At 42.9% G+C, this 21,910-nt stretch overlaps 1 protein-coding gene, 1 long non-coding RNA gene and 1 other non-coding gene across 6 annotated transcripts in view; 2 read left to right on the top strand and 1 right to left on the bottom strand.

Annotated features, from left to right (window-relative positions):
• NPR3 (natriuretic peptide receptor 3) overlaps positions 1-6,822 on the bottom strand; it is a 95,681-nt gene extending 88,859 nt beyond the window's left edge. For all 4 annotated transcript variants that reach the window (XM_058716799.1, XM_058716807.1, XM_058716783.1 and 1 more), the window contains exon 1: positions 6,032-6,822. In XM_058716799.1, the coding sequence (XP_058572782.1) occupies positions 6,032-6,788 (757 nt within the window). In that variant the 5' untranslated portion in view covers positions 6,789-6,822. The remainder of the gene's footprint in view (positions 1-6,031) is intronic.
• Positions 6,823-12,087: 5,265 nt separating this feature from the next.
• Positions 12,088-18,703, top strand: LOC131509245 (uncharacterized). Its single transcript, XR_009260398.1, has 3 exons — positions 12,088-12,212; positions 16,147-16,258; positions 18,350-18,703. It is a non-coding gene; the product is annotated as an uncharacterized LOC131509245 (long non-coding RNA).
• A 2,154-nt stretch (positions 18,704-20,857) lies between these two features.
• On the top strand, positions 20,858-20,963 carry LOC131489514 (U6 spliceosomal RNA). The gene has a single exon (XR_009250616.1). It is a non-coding gene; the product is annotated as a U6 spliceosomal RNA (small nuclear RNA).
• Positions 20,964-21,910: the final 947 nt, after the last annotated feature.

The raw sequence follows: 21,910 nt of genomic DNA, 5'->3' as shown, positions 1-21,910 counted from the left end.
TTTGATCTCGGCCGCAGCAACTTCTTACTCAACACGTCTCCAGAAGCAAGGGAAACAAAAGCAAAAATGAACCAAAATGAAAAGCTTCTGCACAACGAAGGAAACAATCAGCAAAACTAAAAGGCAACCAACAGAACGGGAGAAGATATTTGCAAATGACATAATAGATAAAGGGTTAGTATCCAAAACCTATAAAGCACTTATCAAACTCAACACCCAAAAACCAAGTAATCCAGTGAAGAAATGGGCCAAAGACATGGATACTCCTCCAAAGGGGACATCCAGATGGCCAACAGACACATGAAAAAATGCTCAACATCACTCAGCATCAGGGAAATACAAATCAAAACCACAATGAGATACCACCTCACACCTGTCAGAATGGCTAACATTAACAACTCGGGCAACAACGGATGTTGGCGAGGATGCAGAGAAAGAGGATCTCTTTTGCACTGGCTGGTGCAGCCACTCTGGAAAACAGTAGGGAGGTTCCTCAAAAAATTAAAAATAGAACAACCCCACGACCCAGCAATTGCACTAGGTATTTATCCACGGGATACAGGTGTGCTGTTTCAAAGGGACACATGCACCCCAATGTTTATTGTAGCACTATCTACAATATCCAAAGTATGGAAAGAGCCCAAATGTCCATCAATGGATGAATGGATAAAGAAGATGTGGTACATATATACAATGGAGTATTACTCGGCAATCAAAAAGAATGAAATCTTGCCATTTGCAACTACATGGATGGAACTAGAGGGTATTATCTAAGAGAAATTAGTCAGACAAAGACAAAGACATAGGACTTCTTCATATGAGAACTTTAAGATGCAAAACAGATGAACATAAGGGAAGGGAAGCAAAAATAATATAAAAACAGGGAGGGGGACAAAACATAAGAGACTTAAATATGAAGAACAAAGGGTTACTGGAGGGGTTGTGGGAGGGGATGGGCTAAATGAGTAAGGGGCATTAAGGAATCTACTCCTGAAATCATTGTTGCACTATATGCTAACTAACTTGGATATAAATTTTAAAAAATAAATTAAATTAAAAATAAATAAATAAATTGTGTGTGTGTGTGTGTGTGTGTGTGTAGATTGAGGAAGGTTACATAAATAAATTCACAGGTAACATCTGTAAAAAATATGAAATTAAAAATTCACTAGTATGGGAAGTTATGGCTAATATTTCTTTTGAAATTAGCATCATGGAAGGCAACCACTTGTTTCTTTTCTCAGGGAAAGAATTTGGGGATAGAAAAAGCTGCTGATTTGATCAAATACTGTTTTTGCTTCAACCAATATACTTGCCAGCAACAAAAAAAAGGAAAAGAAAAGAAAAAAAGCTTTCCTCTGGGAAGTGAGAAATGGGAAATACAAGATAGGAAATCCTTGTTCCTAATAAGGCTTGTGTAATCTTACATTTTTTTTTAAGTTTATTTATTTATTTATTTTGAGAGAGAGAGAGAGAGAGAAGTGCAGAGAGAGGGAAGGAAGGAGAGAGAATCCCAAGCAGGCTCTGCACTGTCAGCCTGGAGCCGGATGCAAGGCTCAAGCTCACAAACTGTGAGATCACGACCTGAGCCAAAGTCAGACGCTTAACCCACTGAGCCACCCAAACGTCCAATCTTCTGACTTTTTAAACTATGTAACTGTGTAACTAACTCCCATAAGATTAATATTTTTAAAAAATACTTCTTTCTGGCTGTTCCTACACTATACAACAATGGGTTTCATTTGCAAAACAGAGATTGCACTTTTATTTTTGTTGTTCACAAAGTTCCATCTACTCCAAAGGCTTTCAGAATTTCTACACTACAACTTACAATGCTTCTTTCTTCCCCTGCTGTGTGTTAGTTATTTTACACTTAACATGCATTCTTTGCTCAAAAATTCTGCTGACCCACCACTTGGTCATTTACCCCAGGCTAATTCTAAAAATAAATGGCTCTTGTACTGATTAAGTACTGTTATCTCTACAGTTGTTATGCAGGCCCAGAGTAATGACATATTAATAACTAAAAGGATAAAACTATAGTTCTTCACACAACAATGTGTGTGTGGAATACTTCTCGTTCTGCATCTCATAACATGTATAGACAAAACAACTGCTAGCCTCTATTGCTTGAAAAAATCTTTATTTTTAAACTAGCCTTTTTGAAACTAAATTTATTGCTGAGTATAGAATACTGAGGGCAGCAGTAGGCGTTAGAATTGAATCAGTTTTAAATAAAGATCATTATTTTTTATGAATATATACTCAGGTGTGTGTATTTTGCTGATGATATATGTTGGTTAAAGATAAAAGAGGGGGGAAATTTTTAACTATTGATTTCAATGCTAAGTCCCTAAAAGGAATGATTAATGTCTCTTCATTTTACAGTACAGCACATGACCAAATGAAATTTTAGTCATATTATTATTTGAGATGGCGGCATTATCAGTTTTTACCCATTAAGAAATTCAGACATCTGTAATATGATCTTAAAGATGACTTAAGATCAGGGGCGCCTGGGTGGCTCAGTCGGTTAAGCACCTGACTTCAGCTCAGGTCATGACCTCATGGTCCATGAGTTCAAGCCCTGCATCTGGCTTTGTACTGACAGCTCAGAGCCTGGAGCCTGCTTTGGATTCTGTGTCTCTGTCTCTCTCTGCCCCTCTCCCGCTCATGTTCTCTCTCGAAAATAAATAAGCGTTAAAAAAAAATAATAAAGATTAATTTAAGATCAAAAAAACTGCCAAAAATGTTACCTCCAAAAGAGGGGGGAAATGGGAGACTCTCTAGTTCTCTGAGGCTTAACATGGAGTTTTCAAGGACACAAATGTGGTCCGTCATATGTTTCATACCTGAATGAGCACAAATCCAAACCCAGGATCAGTGTGAAGAGGCCTGATTCTCATCCAACCTCACCGTTTTGGGGAGGAAATTCCACCTCAAAGAAAGTCAGTGCCATGCCCGGCCACACAGCAGCTGAGTGGAGATGCCAAAGCCAGAGCACCTGCTTCTCCTCCCAGGGTTCTTTCCCCACAGCAGGGCCTCACCCCTGCAAGGGCAATTATCATCACATACATAAAATAGTAATAACTATAATAAAACCTCGCATTTGCTGAGCATTCCGTGTGTGTCTGGCACTGCTTCAGCACATCCCGTGTGTTAGCTCATTTAGCCCTCCCAGCATCCCCAAGATGGGGTGCCCCAACCACCCCTACTTGACCTGAGGAGCCCGAGGTACCGAGGTTTAGCAGCAGCCCACCTGTTTTGCCAGTGAATGCCTGAGCCAGGGCAGGTGCTCTGGGAGAAGTAACAGTGATTAGTACTTTAACCACTTATGGAGAAGTAAGAGTGATTAGTAAAATGTCCCCAGAAAGGGGCGCCCAGGTAGCTCAGTCAGTTGAGCAGCCCAGGCCATGATTTTGGCTCAAGCCATGAACTCTCAGTCTGTGGGTCAAGCCCTGAGTTGGGCTCTGTACTGATGGCTCAGAGCCTGCTTGGGATTCTCCCCCTCACCTCTCTGCCCCTCCCCCACTTGCTCTCTCTCTGTCTCAAAATAAATAAATAACCATTCTGGGGGTGCCTGGGTAGCTCAGTCAGTTAAGCTTCCGACTTCTGCTCAGGTCATGACCTCAGGGTTTGTGAGTTCAAGCCCCCCACCATGCTCTGTGCTGACAGCTCAGAGCCTGGAGCCTGCTTCAGGTTCTGTGTCTCCCCCTCTCTCTGCCCCTGCCCTGCTCACACTCTGTCTCTCTCTCTCAAAAATAAACATTTTTTTAATTAGATAAACAAAATTTTTTTTAATTTTTTAAAAAGGTGCCCAAAGAGAGCTTTGTTATCAAGCAACTTTCTCTCCTGAGGGTACAGAAATGGGGGGGTGGGGTGAAGGCTTAGGAGAGAAACTTTTGTTGTATATTTCTGAATATTTGTATTTCCACCAGGTCACTGCTGGAAATGTATTTCAGAGTAAGCATGGTGGCCTTATCACCTGTAAAGCATACAGTTCAGCCCAGCAAACTTCCACTACTAAATTCAAACGTGGAAGAAAAACATAGAAGCAGCAGCAAAAAGACCTGGGAACAGCTCTGAGGCTCCGGGGTTTAAAATAATCGGCAGCACCAGACTATAGCCCAAGGCCTCTGAGCCCCCAGGCCTACCAGGGCACTGGTTCCTCTCTACCCCTCGCCTCAGCCACACCATTGTGAGGCTGAGGGGCCTGTCCTCCTCCGGGCTGACCGCTCCGCTAGGCCAGGAATCGCAGGCCATGTATACATGGCTCACCACCACCAGCATTTAGACCTTCAGGGCTTTGGCAGCATAGACGCCTAGGCGGATCGCGGCCCGCGCCCGCAAGGTAACACGCCCCCGATTCCCAGCCTTTCCTGGCCTCGAAAGCCAGGCCCTGGAAACGCCTGGCCCTCGAAAGTCAAGAGCTGAAAAACCAGGTTCCGAAGAACAGAGAAACCCGAGGTCTGCAGGGGTCTGCGGTAACCTGCGGACAGGGAGAGGGGAAAGAAGTAAACGTGGGTTTCTCCGCCGGGCGTGGCGAGTCCGCAGCGGTTGGACACAAGTGCCCTTTTTCATAATCAGCGAAACCGGCGCCCCGCCTGCTTGTCTGGCAGGGATTCGGCGCAGACAGACTGGAGTTCAACGCTCAAAACTTGGCGGTGCATCCCCACTGTCAACACCTCCCGTCTCTTCCCTCTAAAGAGTGCGTTCACTCCCGAGTCGAGTCCTAGTGGCCAACCTGGGAAAAAGGGATTGCCACAGCGCCATCCTCCGTGGAGCCTCTGCCCGCTCTCACCTGTTCCTGAGCCCCCAGCTTCCGGTTGCGCTTTGTCCCACGGCCAGCGTCCAGGCGCCTGGCCTTGCCAAGTCGTGGGCTAGCCCTGTGTTTGGCTCAGCCCTTCTCCCCTTTAGCTTCCCCGCGTGGGGTCGTGGGGTTGTGGGGTCGTGGGCAGCTTTGCCCGGACTGCACCACTGACAATCCAGGCGCGTGCGCGCCGAGGGGGAGCAGAGGTGGGATTCCCCGAGCACCGTGCACCCCAAACCTGACACCCGGAAGGAGTGAACCGCACTTTACTGGGACCTCAGCCCACCTTCACGCAGCCTACGCTGCTGTAAAAGGGGCCTTATTGGGGGCATCTGCAATTAGGTATCCGCGACCACCCGCTTCTCCACCCGCTCGCTGTAGCCATAGCCGCCATCCTCAACCTTGAGCTTTGTTCAGTTAGGTGGCTGTTCAAACCTCCACAGACCCGGGGAGAAAACTTGGGGGGGGGGGGGTACACTTGGAAAAGCAGCACAGCGCCCGCTTCTCCAGCGCTCTCGCGCAAAGCCTCTGTCAGGACGCTTTAGAGACAACGGTTTCGAACGCACCGGGGGTGGGGGTGTTAAGTGAACCTGAGTCCAGACACAACGAGGCATTCTTGGTGGAAACCGCAGGAGCTCGTTTATAAGGGCCACAGAAGAAACGAGAAGGGCGAAACAATGACCCTTTAAAAGAAAGCTGGGATTTGTGGAAGGAGCAGCCAGGAAAAACGGACAACCAAGCTAGCCAAATAGCAGCGAGCCAGCAGTGAGTCCGCATACGCTTCCGCACTAGTGGGGGGCGACACGTCGGTAAACGACTGGGCAACAAGTTCTTTCGGCCTTGAGACGTTTTCAGACCATGTTTGGAGCAGGGCATCGGAGTGCGCCCCCAATCACTAGACTGGCGCTGGTGAAGGGGGAGGGAGGAAGAAAAGCCCAAGCGGTTCGACAGCACCTGTCGGACCTGGTCAAGCGGGAGCTGCAGGCTCAGACGCCCCTCCCCCAGGCCCTCTACATTCACCCCGAGACCTGGAAGGGCGATAGTCAAAGGTTGTCGCAGCCAAACAGCGCACGCCCCGGCGAATCCCCGTGTGTGCGATCTCCCCCTGTCCTCTGTGCAGCAGTGGGTAGTGGACTCCGCAGAGGAGCGGACGGGTACGTAGGGAGAGACGCCGAGAGCGGTAGGGTTAGGGCCGGAAGCCCGGGGCGCGCTCCTGCTCACCTCGCTCACTGGCCTGGATGTAGCGCACGATGTCGTCCAGATCCAAGTCTTTGGTCTCATCGAAATTGTAGGCAGACGTATGCAAGCCCTCCTCCTGGAAGACTTCGTGGACCCCTTCGAGGGTGAAGTAGCAGTTCCGCTCCAGCTTGTCATCGCTGTAGACCAGCGCGGCGCGGCTCCACTGGTGGTGGCGAAATAGGGCGAGCATCATCTCACCCATCTTAGCGTATGCGGGTGCCACGCGCGTGAGGTGCGAGTATTCCGTGTCCTTATGCTGGAAGCCGGCGGCTAGTGCCCCTGCCGACAGCATAGGCAGGTCCCAGTGCGACGCAAGCCGGGCCACAGGCGCTGCCGCGTACTCGCACACCGGCCCCAAGATGAGATCCGGCTTGGCGCCGCGTGCCGCCGCCACGCGGTCCACCAGGCGGAAAAGTGCGCGGTTGCCGCAGTCCGAGTCTTCGTAAGCCACATGGAAGCGAGTGCCGGGTGGCAGAAGCCGCCTCTCGGTCCCGTTGCCCTCCACGCTGCGCAACGCGTATTCGATGGCCGGCCGCACCCGGGCCAGGGAGAACAGGTAGGAGTCGTCCTGGGGTAACAATACCAGCACCTCGATCTTCTGCGGCGGCAGCGCCTCTCTCTCCTGGCGCCCTCCGCCCGGGCTGGCGCCCTCGCCGCCACCGCCACCGGTGCTGCCGACCAGCAACGCCCAGACAAGCAAGACGCACTCGGAGAAAGTGAGCACCAGCAGGGACGGCATCGTGCCGCAGGAAAGCGCTTGCCCTCGCTGCCGACTCGCCCTCTGCCCCCCACCCACCCTCCCTCTTCCCTCCCCACTCTTCTCTGCGAGGTCCCTGCGCCCCCTTGGGCGCTCTAAGAAAATAGAATATCCCTTTCACTAACTTAACAAAAGACAGAGAGGAAGAGTCCTTTGCAATGTCACTCGTTTAAAAAAGAGAGAGAGAAGGAAGAAAAAGTTCACCGCGTGTAAACCTGTACGCCTGTAATATATTTATATATATATATATATACTTATAAATATATATATATTTGCCCTCCCTTTATATATACTATTTTACTTAGAGGTGGCTTCTTATTTGGGCGTTGCTAAGATTGCTTTTGAAAGCGTATTTGTAAAAAAACAAAACAAAACAAAACAAAAAAAGGAAAGGAAAGAAAAGAAAAAAAAAGTTAGACTTGTCCAAGTGCTTGTAATTGACGGTGCATCTCCCCCGCATTTGATCTCATTGATTAGCGCCGGTTCCTGGATCCATAGTCCGCGTTTAAATAGCGTGGCAGCGGCGGAGCGTGTTACCACACAAGGCGCTCCGAGGCTGGGTTTGTATTTCCAGCGGGTGGGGTGGGTGGGGGTGGGGAGTGATGGGGGCTGGGCTGGGGGAGCCTCTCATTAACATTCTTACATCAGGGCTCCTCCCCGCACCCCTACCTTCCCACCGTTCCCGGGTCCCTAACCCCAACAACTCCCAGCTACCCCTCGGCCTTGGCCTTAAAGCCGCAGTCGCCCTCGTCCGCACCGGCGGGAGCCCCCACCACACCGCACCACCCCTGGGGTCCCCCGCCTGACCCTGGCCGCGCACGCGGCAGCGCTTTCCCCAGCTCCAGGGTTTACACAGGGAAATGTGTTTGACAGTAAAGAAGTAGGCACAGGCACACACACACCATGCAAAAAATAACTGGATTAGAGGAAGGGGGTGGTCCTAGAAATTTGTAGTTTCGTTGCAAAACTCCGTAGGTCCCGCTCGCTCTCACCTCTTTCTCACTCCGGCCAAATTCCTTCCTGACGCGCCAACTCGGGGCGGGCACCGACCTTCCTGGTCCCTTGGCGCAAGGTCAGGGAACAGGGATCAAGGTCCCAGGGCAGACGGCTCGATCGAGGACCCAGAACTCCCAGCTAGCCGAGGCGTTACTTACAGCCCTCCCTACCCCGCTTTCCCCTGCTACGCGCCCGCGTCCTCCCCCTGGGCCACGCGGGTTCGCGCTGGAGTCGTAGCGTTTCCAGGATTCCAGTGTCCCCGCGCAAAGTCCCTCAGCCGGCGCCCTGCAAGCAGAAAAGCGAAACTTGTTGCTCGCAAAGGCGAGCGAAGAGTTCCGCTTCTCGAAGTGGCGAATAGTTTGAAGAGCATCTCCGAAGCGTCCTCAGGGTTTTGTTTGCCAAACCAGGTAACTAAAGAGACCTCCCTAAATCGTCACTCGAGGGTCCCCTGGGTGCAGCAGCACCACCCTCCGCTCTAACCGCTTCTCCTCGCCAGCGCGCGACACACTGTGCTCCGGGTTCTGCACTGCCGAGAGAGGTCCTGTGTCGGAGACCTAGGCTTGCCACTGGTCACAGCCACAACGGCAGTGGGGACAAGGATGGAAACGGCCGTGAAGTCCGCGGCCAGAGGAGCCTCGCGGAAGTCCGCTGCGCTACAGGGCAGGTCCAAATGGAACTTGACCCGCTGAAAGTGACAACACGCCGAGGTCATTTGCAGTGTGAACGTGCTACATTGGACTGGGGAATTCTGATACTTTAAGGCCACAAATTAAAATAAGGTGAAAATGATTTTAAATGGGCTTTCATTAGACTGTCTGTGTCCACGAATTTCTATTAGTCTTAGACCAACGCCCTCTTTCGGCAGAAACTTGCAGCCGACTGACTGCTATCTCCGGTGCCACCGTCCCAGGCGCTGCATTTGGTTGGTTTCTGGTTGGTTGTTCTTTTCTTTTCTTTCTTTGTCCTTTCTTTCTTTCTTTTTTTTTCTTTTAAACACGGAGGCCCCAAACAGCAATCGCTCTTATTTGTGACGGTGAAAAGGCAAACTGGGACTTAAGGAGACGTGGCAACTTCAAGTAACAGCGCCTGTTGCCATTTAAAGCACCTCCTTAACGCTCTTTCTGGCACCGGAAGTGTGATTATGGATAACATTTCGCTCTCTGGGTCATTTAGATTTCAGATTATGCACCATGATCCCTAAAACTTCCAAGTAGGACCTTCCAACCCCTGCATGAACTCTCATTTATTTAATCAGAGCTGCTAATCAGCAGCAAAAGAGGCATCTGTATAAAATTTTAATTCCACAAAGAGGTAATTCGCACATACTGGAAATTAGATTTAGCACTTCACAGCAATTAAATCCTCCCTGAACTCCTGGGAAGAAAGAGGATGGAAGGAAGAGGGAGGGAGGGAGGGAGGAAAGAGAAAGAAAGAAAGAAAGAAAGAAAGAAAGAAAGAAAGAAAGAAAGAAAGAAAGAAAGAAAGAAAGAAAGAAAGGAAGGAAGGAAGGAAGGAAGGAAGGAAGGAAGGAAGGAAGGAAGGAAGGAAGGAAGGAAGGAAGGAAGGAAGAAAAGAAAGAAAAAGAAAGAAAGAAAGAAAGAAAGAAAGAAAGAAAGAAAGGAAGAAAGAAAAGGAAGAAAGAAAAGGAAGAAAGAAAAGGAAGAAAGAAAAAAGAGAACACGACTATATCACGAATTCCTTGGGTCGTAAATGGATTTTGAAACTGGTTGCCAGGAGACATGAAGGAACCAAGGTTTCCTATTACTGCTTTCTGTGCCCTGTGTCTGGGGAACACCAGCCAATGGCGATATGATTCTGCACACTATGTGGTGTGGGTTTATTAGGAGAGTCTGGGGTTTCAGTGGCACCAGGCGTGAAGGCCTCTGCCCCAGCGGCACCGAAGGTCACGCCCAGGGCAGTACGTTTGCGTTTGGGTGAGTATCATAGTCTCCCAGTGGCCTTTGGATCAGAGCTCTCAACTTCCAGCCTGTTACTCAAGGGCACCGAGAAACCAACCTGTGGAAAGGAAGAGCCCCCAAACTAGACAGCAGAACCAGAAAAACCAGCATTACTGCCCATGCTGGTGTTCAAAGCACCCCTTAAAATTTTTCAATGAGCAGAAATTAGGATTATTTTTAATTGAGGTGTAATTAATACATAACATATTAGTCTTGTAATATGTATTATGTTGTATAATTTATATACAACATGATTCCATATTTATATATAATGGAAAATAGTCACCACAATAAGTCTAGTTAACTTTCATCACCATGCATAGTTGCAAAAATGTTTTTCTTGTAATGAGAACTTTTAAGATCTCTTTGCATCTTTCAAATATGCAATGCAGTCTTAACTATAGTCAACATGCTATACATTACCTCCCTAGGACTTATTTTATAGAAATTAGGATTTTTATTTTTTTTAATATTTATTTACTCTTGAAAGATGGAGAGAGATGGCATGAGCGGGGGAGGGACAGAGAAAGAGGGAGACACAGAATCTGAAGCAGGCTCCAGGCTCCAAGCTGTCAGCACAGAGCCTGATGGGGGGTTCAAACCCATGAACCATGATATCATGACCTGAGCCAAAGTCAGATACAACTGAATGAACCACCCAGGCACCCCCTTGAAATTAGGATTTTTGAAGAAAAATCTTTAACTGAAAATATGCACATCATAGGAAACCCCATCAAGTAATTTAAGTATATGAATTGTAATATTACAAGTTTACTTTCCATCAAATTAAAATTCTTCCAAATAGCTGGAAGTCTGTGTGAATATCTTGACTATCATGAAGTTCTCCAATCTTAGGACTAGAAAAGATTTTAGAAGTCATGCAGCCTGACACCTTTCATTCATTAAGGCCAAAGAATAGAAAATACATACTTAAATATATCTTCATCCCTGAGATTGAATTAGAAATAAGCATTACCACCTATTATACCATCTAAAAAAGGTTTGGAAACAATGCTAATTTTCATTAAATAATAACAGTCTTTATATAAAAATTTTATTTTATATGTGGCTAAGTTTTGAGGATATACAGCACACTAAGATAATTATTAATAGATTATAATAGAATTTTTTGCAGGATTATAATCATAAAAGTGAATCAAACCAAGAAGAGAGGGGAAAAGAAAACAAATAGAAATAACTCATCCCTCAGACTCAGTTTTTAAATACTGTTCCTTTTAATTCTGTAAAACACTGATATGGGGGGAGGAAGATTGCTAACCTTTTCACTTAGTACATTATGGCTACAATTGCTGAATGAAAACAAAAGAAAGTTACAGGGAAGTCCTGGAAAATAAAAGAAAATTACCCAAATGAAAGGCAATGTTAGCTCTAAACATGATTATTACAGAAACTAATAGACTTTCTATAGGATTTAGAAATGTTTTCATCCATATCCACAAACTATATTTTTTTAACTTTAAAATAAAGTGGCCAGTTTTCTATATTCAATTGTTTGGTTGCCAGCTCTTTGAAATGAAAGCAGTGTCTATATGTTAATTCCTCTACCACCAGGAAAGACAGCATTATCTAAGGAACCTCAACATGTAATTCTTTGAAATGTGTTAGAAATGCTATAAGGAAATTTTCTCCACCAGTTTTAATCGTCTGTATGATCTTCTCCCTCACAATCCCCATGGCAATCTCTAAAGCAAGAGCCCTTCCAGATTTTCGCAGAGAACATCTCCCTTGTGAAGCCAGCCCTGAGGTCACATTAAAGAATATTCCTGTGAAGCCTTCAGCCCACAAAGAAAATACCTTCTGGGGACAGAATTGTTGAAAACACACTTCCCCCTAGAGGCAGAAAAGATGAAAGAATATTACACACAATTCACAACATTTCTGTAATTTAATGAGTATTGTATTGAGGTTTTATTTTTAACATATATTTGATGTTTTAGAGGAAACCATTCAAGACATGGGAGGGAAATCAGTGAATGCCAAAAAATTAAATTAAAACTTTGCCTCTGGGTTTTAGCTTTCTTTAGCAGGGACCCTATTCATTGATTGACCCTTTTTCTTCTATTATACAAATCTAGGATTTTTTCCAGCACTATAAATAATAGCAATTACATATTTTTTCTATTTAAATTTATGATTCAATTTCATCAGAAACTGCAGTGAAAGGTGGCCTTGAGGGATTCTTTTGAAAACACAGCTCTAACAGATTTTCTTCCTTATGGTCAGATTTGTTTCTAAATTACTGTCAGGTTTCCATTAACTACAGGCTTCCATTAACTACATTCTGTTTTCACTTCTTTGAAGATGTCCTGAGACAAAGTGACGTTAGAAAGACTTCTGAAAAACATACAACTGGTCTGATTTAACCTGAGTACTGACATGTTTCCTAGGATTTGCCAGCCACATGAAGAATTCTCCTATCATTGATTTAGAGGTAAATTATTTAATGTAGAGTATCTCATTCACAAAAAACAGTGTATATGCCTCAGCTTCATGCATACCAATACTGACTATATTCTGTTGGTATAATTACTTGTACATTGCATTGAATTATTCCAGAAAGGATTTGTGAAAGCACATAAAAATATAAAGTGGAAATTTGGAAAAATGTCCTTAGGGCAAAATCCACAGCCATTGGGTCCTCCTCTCTTGGATTGTGCTATTCCTTTAAGCCTTTACTAACAGCCACAAACCTCAGCAACATCCACCTCTCCCGTCTGAGCTTCCACCGTGCTCCTCAGGGTTATGAGCACACTCAGTTTTACTTCCATTTCCAGGGAGGCACATCAGGGCTGGGATCCAGGCTTCAGAGTGGCGTCCTGGGAAGCCAGCACATGCGTAGAACCCTCACAGCACGTCAGTAGGCTATCACCTCACCTCCTTGGCTAGTTTCCCACTTGCCTCAATTTTCTTGCTTCTAAAATGGAGAAAATAATATTGTTCTGGTGTTGGGGTCCCTGGGTGGCTCAGTCCATTAACCATTGGACTCTTGATCTCAGCTCAGGTCATGATCTCAAAATAGTGAGATCGAGCCCCACCTCAGGCTCTGTGCTGACAGTGCGGAGCCTGCTTGGGAGTCTCTCGCCCCCTTTCTCTCTGTCCCTCCCCCCCCAAAATAAATAAATATGTATATAATAAAATATATAATAAATATTATATATATTTAATATATATATTATATATATATAATATATAATATATATTATATAATAATATATATTATATATAAATAATAATATATATTATATTAAATAAATATAATAAAATAAAATAAAAAATATATATAATATATATATTATATATATTGTTGTAGTATATATACTGTAAATATATACGTATTTATATATATTTATAAACATATTTTTATATATAAACAATATATCTATAGGTAGATAGAGTTGTAGGAGTAAGGATCAGAAAAAATAGATGCAGCCCTTTGTATGCAGGAGGAAATTAATAAATGGCAGCTCTCATTATTAAATTCCTTTCAATGCCTGGTAAAAGTACTACACCAGGGGCGCCTGGGTGGCTCAGTCGGTTAAGCGTCCAACTTCGGCTCAGGTCATGATCTCGCGGTTCGTGAGGTCAAGCCCCGCGTCAGGCTCTGTGCTGATGGCTCAGAGCCTGGAGCCTGCTTCGGATTCTGTGTCTCCCTCTCTCTCTGACCCTCCCCCGTTCATGCTCTGTCTCTCTCTGTCTCAAAAATAAATAAACATTAAAAAAAAATTTTTTTTTTAAAAAGTACTACACCAAGTAAGTGTTCAATAAATGTTTATGGAATGAAGGAATTAATTCAAAACCCCAAATGGTGTGGCTTATGTGTAACTTGCTTAGAACTATCTATTGCCTCATCACAACAGACCTCACTTAATAATGTTTATTTGGTGACAGTGGCTTCCCTAGGGGGAAACACTTTTGGCAATCACTGTGATATTGGCCCTGGATGTCCAACCTCAGATATTTCCTGGTAAGCTTGAGACAAGAGCTAGTTCAATATTCTTCCTTCTGCACAGTGGAGCAAAGAGAGCAGGCGCTGATGTTTGCCACCCACAGCTGCCCTTAACATCTAAAAGCCTCCAGAAATCCAGGCTGCCTCCAACCTCAGAGAACTAACAGGAACAAGGGAGACAGGGATACATCACAGAGTGATTTCTTTAAAAAGAGAAAAAAATTGAAGCAGCTGCTCAAAGGGGCAGGACTTTGAGGATGGGGAAGCAATAGAAAGATTACATGGAAGTACAAAGGGGATTGTGCTGCAAGGAACGTACTTATAGATTGTGTACATTATAATAAATAATGAGAAAAGAATAGAATGGTATCCTAATGTACTAAAAACCCAGGTAATAAAAGTATCAGGCCCAGGGCTTAATGCTCTTGTCCAATTCAGCAAACCTTTCAAAATCCCTATAGTGTATCAAGGATAATGGTGTTCTATAGCTTAAACCTATCATATCAGACAGTCATTTGTTTTATTTGGGGATATGATTTGACCCAAGTTATACTTAAATCTATGCACTAGCAATCACATTATAATGCCGAATATGCTATGTTTAGGAGAAACGTTATAAGGACAAAATTATATCAAATTTCAAAAACATAAATATAATTTTCCTGGTGTTATTACATTACAGTATCGAACAGTTTGTACTCTAAATTAACAAGCATTAACCTATTAGAATATAAACTGCACGAGGGCTGCGATTTTTTTCTTTAATCCCGCACCATTAATAAATCCAAAGAATACAAATTTCCCATAAAACAGAATTTAGAAGAGAAATAGTAAAGTAATGAAAAAAGAGATAATTCAAAGAGAAATTCGCTCATAGATACAAACTCATACATATATAAACTTCTAAATTCATAATTTTCAGAACATTCAGATATGACCATATTGGATTTCTGAGTATACAAATAATCTTATAAGCTACAAATCCTAAATATCAATTTTAAGAGGTCTCAACACACTGATACACCAGCATCTCATCACTCGTGCTCAATTCTTGATTATTTTCTTGCCAGTGAGAAAAATGCAGTACCCTAAAAGAAATCAGCTCATTATCTTTTGTAATGCTATGAACAGGAATTTAAGGTCGATGAGGAACATTTCTGTCACACTAATGCGCAATGCCGTGAGATGCAATTTTTTATTTCTTTCCAGCAAGTACATTCCACTAGGTATTAAATCTTGGATAGCTGATACATAAGACTAAAATAGAATAGAATGCCATGAAGAAAACATCAGGAAAATTCTTGACATTTGCCCTCTCATACTTTTGGTGATCATGTTGTGACATCAAATTTCGCCCTGACACTAGTGGAGAAAATTGTTTCTTCAAGCTGACATTGTTACTTTTCAATTGTTGACAACTCCTTTGGCATTAAATGTTCTTCTTTCCTCTTCATCCATCCTACAAAAATATTCTCTTGTCAGCCCATATTCTCTTTTTCCTTTACTAACTGCCTGGGGGAAATAGTAAAGATTATTTTAAACAGAATCCATTGCGTTGCAGACTCTTGGAAGTCTCAAAGTATGACATGGAGAAGACTTTCTACGTGGGCACTTTCTCATATTCAAGTGTATATTACATGTATGAATTGTCTCAAATTGCAAATCATTCATGTTGTAATAAATCATTATGGGGTTTTTTAAACCTCAAGTACAAATTTTTTAATTAATCACAACCTCAATTCCTGGCACATTCAATCTGGCACATATCGATCTGAAAGTTTCTTAATTTCTCTCCTTCATTGCTCTCTTCACATTCCTTTTACTCCATGGGATCATCTTTCTGTGTTTAATATATGCCATTGATACATCTATATTCTTGAAAAAGAGTGTTTCTCATGCATGCATGTGTTATTCCAAAATAGAAATTGTATTGTCCTATTTCTCATTTTCACAGAGAATGACATGGATAGATCTTAACTATTAGGTGAAAATTTTACATCCTTAATTTGTTTTGTTTAATTTTGTTTAATTTTTAAAACTGGTGATCTCTTTTTTTCCTAACTTTATTAAGGAATAATTCCCAAACATAAGTGCACTTATTTACATTGTACAACGCCATGATGAGATAGACATATATATTGTGGAATAGTTACCAAGGTCAAGGTAATTAGTACATACATCACCTCATATAGTTAACTCTTTTTGTGTGTTTGGTGAGAATGCTTAAAATCTACTCTCAGCAAGTACTCAAGTATACAGTACTCTATTATTTTTTTTAAGTTTATTTATTTTGAAAGAGAGAGACATATGGTTTACAGATATTTTCTCCCCTTCCATAGGCTGCCTTTTCAATTTCCTGATGGTTTCTTCGGCTGTATAGAAGTTCTTTAGTTTAATGTGCCCCACTTGTTTCTTTCAGCTTTTGTCACCTGTGCTTTTGGTGTCTTATCCAAGGAATCATTACCAAGACCAATGTCAAAGAGCTTCTTCCCTGATTTTGTCTATAATTTTTATGATTTCAGGTCTTACATGTAAGTCTTTAATTCATTTCAACTTAATTTTTTGTGAGTGGTGTAAGATACAGGTTCAATTTCATTCCTTCGCATGTAGATATGCAGTTTTCCCAATATCATATTAAAGAGAGTACCCTTTCCCCATTGTGCATTCTTGTTGCCCTTGTCAAAGATTAGTTGACTATATATGCATGGGTCTTCTGGGCTCTCAGCTCCGACCACTGGTTTGTGTGCCTGTTCTTATACCAAAACCATACTGTTTTGACTATAGTTTTGTAATATAGTTTGAAATCAGGAAGTGTGATACTTCAGCTTTGTTCTTCTTTCTCAGTATTGTTTTGGCTACTTGGGGTCTTTTAGGGTTCCATAAACAGTTTAGGATAGTATTTGTTCTTTGAAAAATTCCATTGGAATTTTAATACGGATGGCATTGAATCTGTAGATTGCTTTCAGTAGTGTGAACATTTTAACAATATTCGTATAATCCAAGTGCATGGGGTATCTCTTCCATTTATTTGTGTCTTCTTCAATTTGTCTTATAGTTTTCAGTGCACAGGTCTTTCACTTGTCTGGTTAACTTTATTCCTAAGTATTTTATTGTTCTTTATGCCACCATAAATGGGATTCCTTTCTTTCTCTTTCAGATACTTCATTGTTAGCGTATAGATACCTATAACTGATTTTTATGTTGATTACATATCCTGCAACTTTACTGAATTCATTTGTTAGTTCTAATAGTTTTTTAGTGGAGTTCTCAGGGTTTTCTTTATATAGGATCATCTGATCTGCAAAAGAGATACTATTACTTCTTCCTTTCCAATTTAGATGTCTTTCATTTCTTTTCCTTGCCTAATTTCCATGGCTAGGACTTCCAATATTATGGTAAATAGAAGTGGTGAGAATGGACATCCTTTTACCTTTCCTAATCTTAAAGGAAAGGCTTTTCACTTTGCACCATTGAGTATAATATTAGCTGTGGGTTTGTCATATAATAGCCCTTATTATGTCAGTGCAGTGACAGCTCCAGCCATGGGGAAGAAGCATAGCAGTGGGGACCAGTGGGGAGTCTGGGCAGCTCCATCAGATGGTTTCTGTATTGGTGAGGACTGCAGGTGTCCTCAATAGCAAAGGCTGCAAGGGCAGTGAGGCTTACTAGGGTTCTGCTCTCTTTTTCCTCCATGGGGTAAAATCCCTCCAAGGGGATCCTTCTTGGAGCTGAGTTGTTTTGGACAGGGGGAGGGGATGACACAGGTAAAATGTTTCCTACTCTTTTCTTTAAAATTTTTTTTCAACGTTTTTTATTTATTTTTGGGACAGAGAGAGACAGAGCATGAACGGGGGAGGGGCAGAGAGAGAGGGAGACACAGAATCGGAAACAGGCTCCAGGCTCCGAGCCATCAGCCCAGAGCCCGACGCGGGGCTCGAACTCACGGACCGCGAGATCGTGACCTGGCTGAAGTCGGACGCTTAACCGACTGCGCCACCCAGGCGCCCCCCTACTCTTTTCTATGCAGCCATCCTCAGTTTCTTAGCTCTGCAGAGTTCTACTGCTCCTTCATTGTAGTCCAGAGCTTCCCCAGAGCTGTTTTCACCAGTTTGTAGTTGTTTACTTACTGGGATTTTTGTTTGTTTTTGTGGGGGAGATGAGTGCCAAGATCTTCCAGCCAGCCATGGTGCTGAACTACATTATTACTTTTGAATGTTGCATAGTATTCCACAATATTTCACTTGTTCATCCTCCTAGCTTTCAACTAGTGTTAATTCTCTGCTGCCAGAAACTGCTCTGATGAAGATGGTCATCTGTGTCCCCTAGAGAGTTTCCCTAGGGCATTTGTTGCTGGGTCAGAGGTGTATGTGTTTGTATTTATTATGGCCAGATTACTCTGCAGTATGGCAGCATCAGTTTACGTCCCCACAAGCTCTACACGAGGGTTTCCTTTAGGAACGTCTTTAGAGCAAAACTTCCTAATGCCTGTTTAGTGTGTCTTCATTACCAAAAAAGAGGGCTGAACCAGTTTCCTCAGACCCTACATAACGGCAGAGTCTGTCTTCTAGATGAAAAGAGAATTTGAACAAATCCTAAACCTGACTTTTAATTGTCTGGATTAGATCACCTACCTCTTCCTGTCCAAACACCGTGGCCAAAGCAATCACATGTGAGAACTGAATAACTGATGGCCCCAAGTAAAACCCCAGTATTGTTACCAAAAGAGGGAGAAAGGATGTTGAATGACGAGAACAAGTGCTTACTAGAGCATATGTTCCTGAAACCACAGCCTTGTGGTTAGCAGGTATGACCCATCCACAACCCTAGCCCAAGCCACAACATCTCTGAGCAATATCCAAGATGGCTCAGGTTTCTTTCTGCATAAAAGACCACCTCAAAACTTAATGGCTTAAAACAGCACCCATTTATTTACTCATGATCCTGTACGTGAGCTCAACCGGGTGGTTCTTCTGGTATTTTGTCTAGAATTACTCCCGTGACTATAATCATCTGGCAGCTTATCTGGGGCTGGAAGATCCAAGAGGGCCTCACTCACATGCCTGGAGATCAACTGGGGCTGCCAGCTGGAATGTCTCCATTCTTATCCATGCAGCGTCTCTGACAAGATGGCCTGCATTTCTTACACAGAGCTGATAAAAGTAGGCAAGCCTCAGTGCAAGAGCACATATCAGGTCTCTGACTTGACATTTGTTGATGTCTCACTGACCAAAGTGTGTCACATGGCCAAATCCAAAATCAACGTGGAAAGGCATCACATAGGGGGTAAGTACCAGATCCATGCTTTATTGGGAGCCATTAAAATTACAGTTTACTATCCTAGAGGACAGTTCCACAACATAGTACACTAAACTTGTGTTTTCATGAGAGTCACCTAGAAAGAGGTGGGACTCACTGGCCAAAAACTGAAACCAAGAAAGACAAACCTAGAGAAATATTTGGCTCTTCTGGGGTGAGCCAGCCCAGGAGATTGAGGAAATGCTGACATAATGGGTTCTAAGACAACACCCCTACATGGAGACTGGGGAGAAGTTCAAAGTACAAAAGAGACAATGTGACTTCGAGCTTTGTAGCGCAAGGACATCTTCTGAACAGAGATTCTCAGCCATAGAAGCAATGTGTGGTAGAGAGGGCTAATTGTCCACCCAATACCCATTCTTCCCTTTGTGCTTATTAGCATAACCCCATTTTATTCAAGGCAACGATCTTCTCTAATGAAAAACTATATTGATCAGCCTCCCTCAAAACTAAGTATGGCAGTGTGAAACTAAATATGGCCAATCACACTCTGGAAAACAGTATGGAGTTTCCTGAAAAAGATAAAAATAGAACTACCCTACTATCCAGCAGTTGCACTATTAAGTATTCACCCAAAGGATACAAAAATACTGATTTGGAGGGATACATGCACCCCAATGTTTATAGCAGCATTATCTACAATAGCCAAATTATGGAAAGAGCCCAAATGCCCATCGACTGATGAATGGATTAAGAAGATGTGGTACATATAATGGAATATTACTCAGCCATCAAAAAGAATGAAATCTTGCCATTTGCAACAATGTGGATGGAGCGAGAGAGCATTATGTTAAGTGATATAAGTCAGTCAGAGAAAGAGAAATACCATATCATTTCACTCATATATGGAATTTAACTAACAAAACATATAAACATAGGGGAAAGAAAAAAGACGCAAACCAGAAAACAGACTTTTTTTAAATGTTTTTATTTATTTTTGAGACAGAGAGAGACAGAGCATGAGCAGGGGAGGGGCAGAGAGAGAGGGAGACACAGAATCTGAAGCAGGCTCCAGGCTCTGAGCTGTCAGCACAGAGCCGGACGTGGGGCTCGAACTCATGGACTGTGAGATCATGACCTGAGCTGAAGTTGGACACTTAACTGACTGAGCCACCCAGGCTCCCCAAAAACAGACTTTTAACTACAGAGAGCAAACTGAGAGTTACTGGAGGGGAGGTGGACAGATGGGTGGACTAAATGGGTAATGAATATTAAGGAAGGCACTTGTGATGAGCCCTGAGTGTTTTATTAAATGATGGATGAATCACTAAATTCTACACCTGAAACTAAGATTACACTGTAGGTTAATAAACTGTAATTTAAATAAAAACTTGAGGAGCGCCTGGGTGGCTGTTGGTTGAGCATCTGAATTTGCCTAGGGTCATGATCTCACAGTTCGTGAGTTCGAGCCACACGTTAGGCTCACTGCTGTCAGTGCAGAACCGGCTTCCAATCCTCTGTCGCCATCTCTCTATACCCTTCCCCCATTCATGGTCTCTCTCTGTCTCTCGCTCGCTCTCTCTCAAAAAATAAATAAGCATTTTTTAAAGATAAAATCAAAAACCCAAAAGGATAAAAAATAATAAAATAATAATAAATATGACTAATCAAATGTAAGTGGAAATTAATTGTTGGGTAAAATCTTCAGGAAGACTCTTAAAGGGGGGGCATACTGAGCTCCTTGGTCTTTTCTCTTCTTCCTCCCTGGAATATGTACATGATGGCTAGAGTTCCAGCAGTAATATTAGACTGTGAAATGACCTTGGGAATGGAGTCCTTGTGCCAACGATGGTGGAGTAGAAAAATCAGTATCTGCACTCGCTTTGGCAGCACATATACTAAAATTTGAATGATACAAAGAAGATTAGTGTGGTCCCTGAACAAGGATGACACACAAATTTGTGAGCATTCCACATTTTTAGGTGACGTGGATTAAGGAGTACACTTGTGATGAGCACCGGGTGATTAAAATAAAAAATTTAAAAAGAAAAGATTTTAACAATGGTGGCTAGATATATGTCAATAAATGTTTAGGGGTGTCTGGGTGGCTCAGTTGGTTGGGTGTCCGACTTCGGCCCAGGTCATGATCTCCCGGTTCGTGGGTTCGAGCCCCACATTGGGCTCTGTGCTGACAGCTCAGAGCCTGGAGCCTGCTTTGAATTCTGTGTCTCCCTCTCTTTCTGCCCCTTCCCTACTCACACTCTGTCTCTCTCTGTCTCTCAAAAACAAATAGACATTGAAAAAAAATTGTTAATAAAATAAATGTTTATAGTGATGACTGAAAAAAGAAAAGAAAAATCAATATCTGAGTCCCCAGTGACAGACTGGTAGGCTTCTTTTATAAGAATGAACAAACTATATTATTAAGCCATTCTTTGTTTGAGTTTTTGGCCAATACATCTGAACTTAATCCTAACTAGTACTACTCAAGGTAAATTGAGTAATTTATATTTTGTAAATTGGGCTATTTGTGGCTTCTTGAAATTTGGTGTTTATTTTCATTTTATTCTGTTTTACAGAAAGTCTTTAGAAGTTCTGTTCTTGTTCCAGTTGTACCCAGGAGCACAAGGCAAGAGAATTTTGCCCAGACAGAGACTGTGTACAGGTGGGTGGTGGTAATAACAAAATGAGAAGACACATCAAGGTCATAATTAGAACTACAAATTGGCTTCCTTCATCACTTTTACACATTGATAAACTTAAACAGTAGAGGTTCTGAATTACTAAGAGAAGAGAGTTATTCTTCATACATCCTAGAGAGCCATCAGATAAACCTTGAACATTCTTTAAAAGATAGAAAATATTTGGACACAGAAAAGAGAAGACAATGGACATTCCAAACAAGGGTAGTCTCATAAGCATGAACT

This window comes from Neofelis nebulosa, chromosome 1, assembly GCF_028018385.1.
Source record: "Neofelis nebulosa isolate mNeoNeb1 chromosome 1, mNeoNeb1.pri, whole genome shotgun sequence".
NCBI lineage: Eukaryota > Metazoa > Chordata > Mammalia > Carnivora > Felidae > Neofelis > Neofelis nebulosa.
This window is presented reverse-complemented; position numbering and strand designations above follow the sequence as displayed.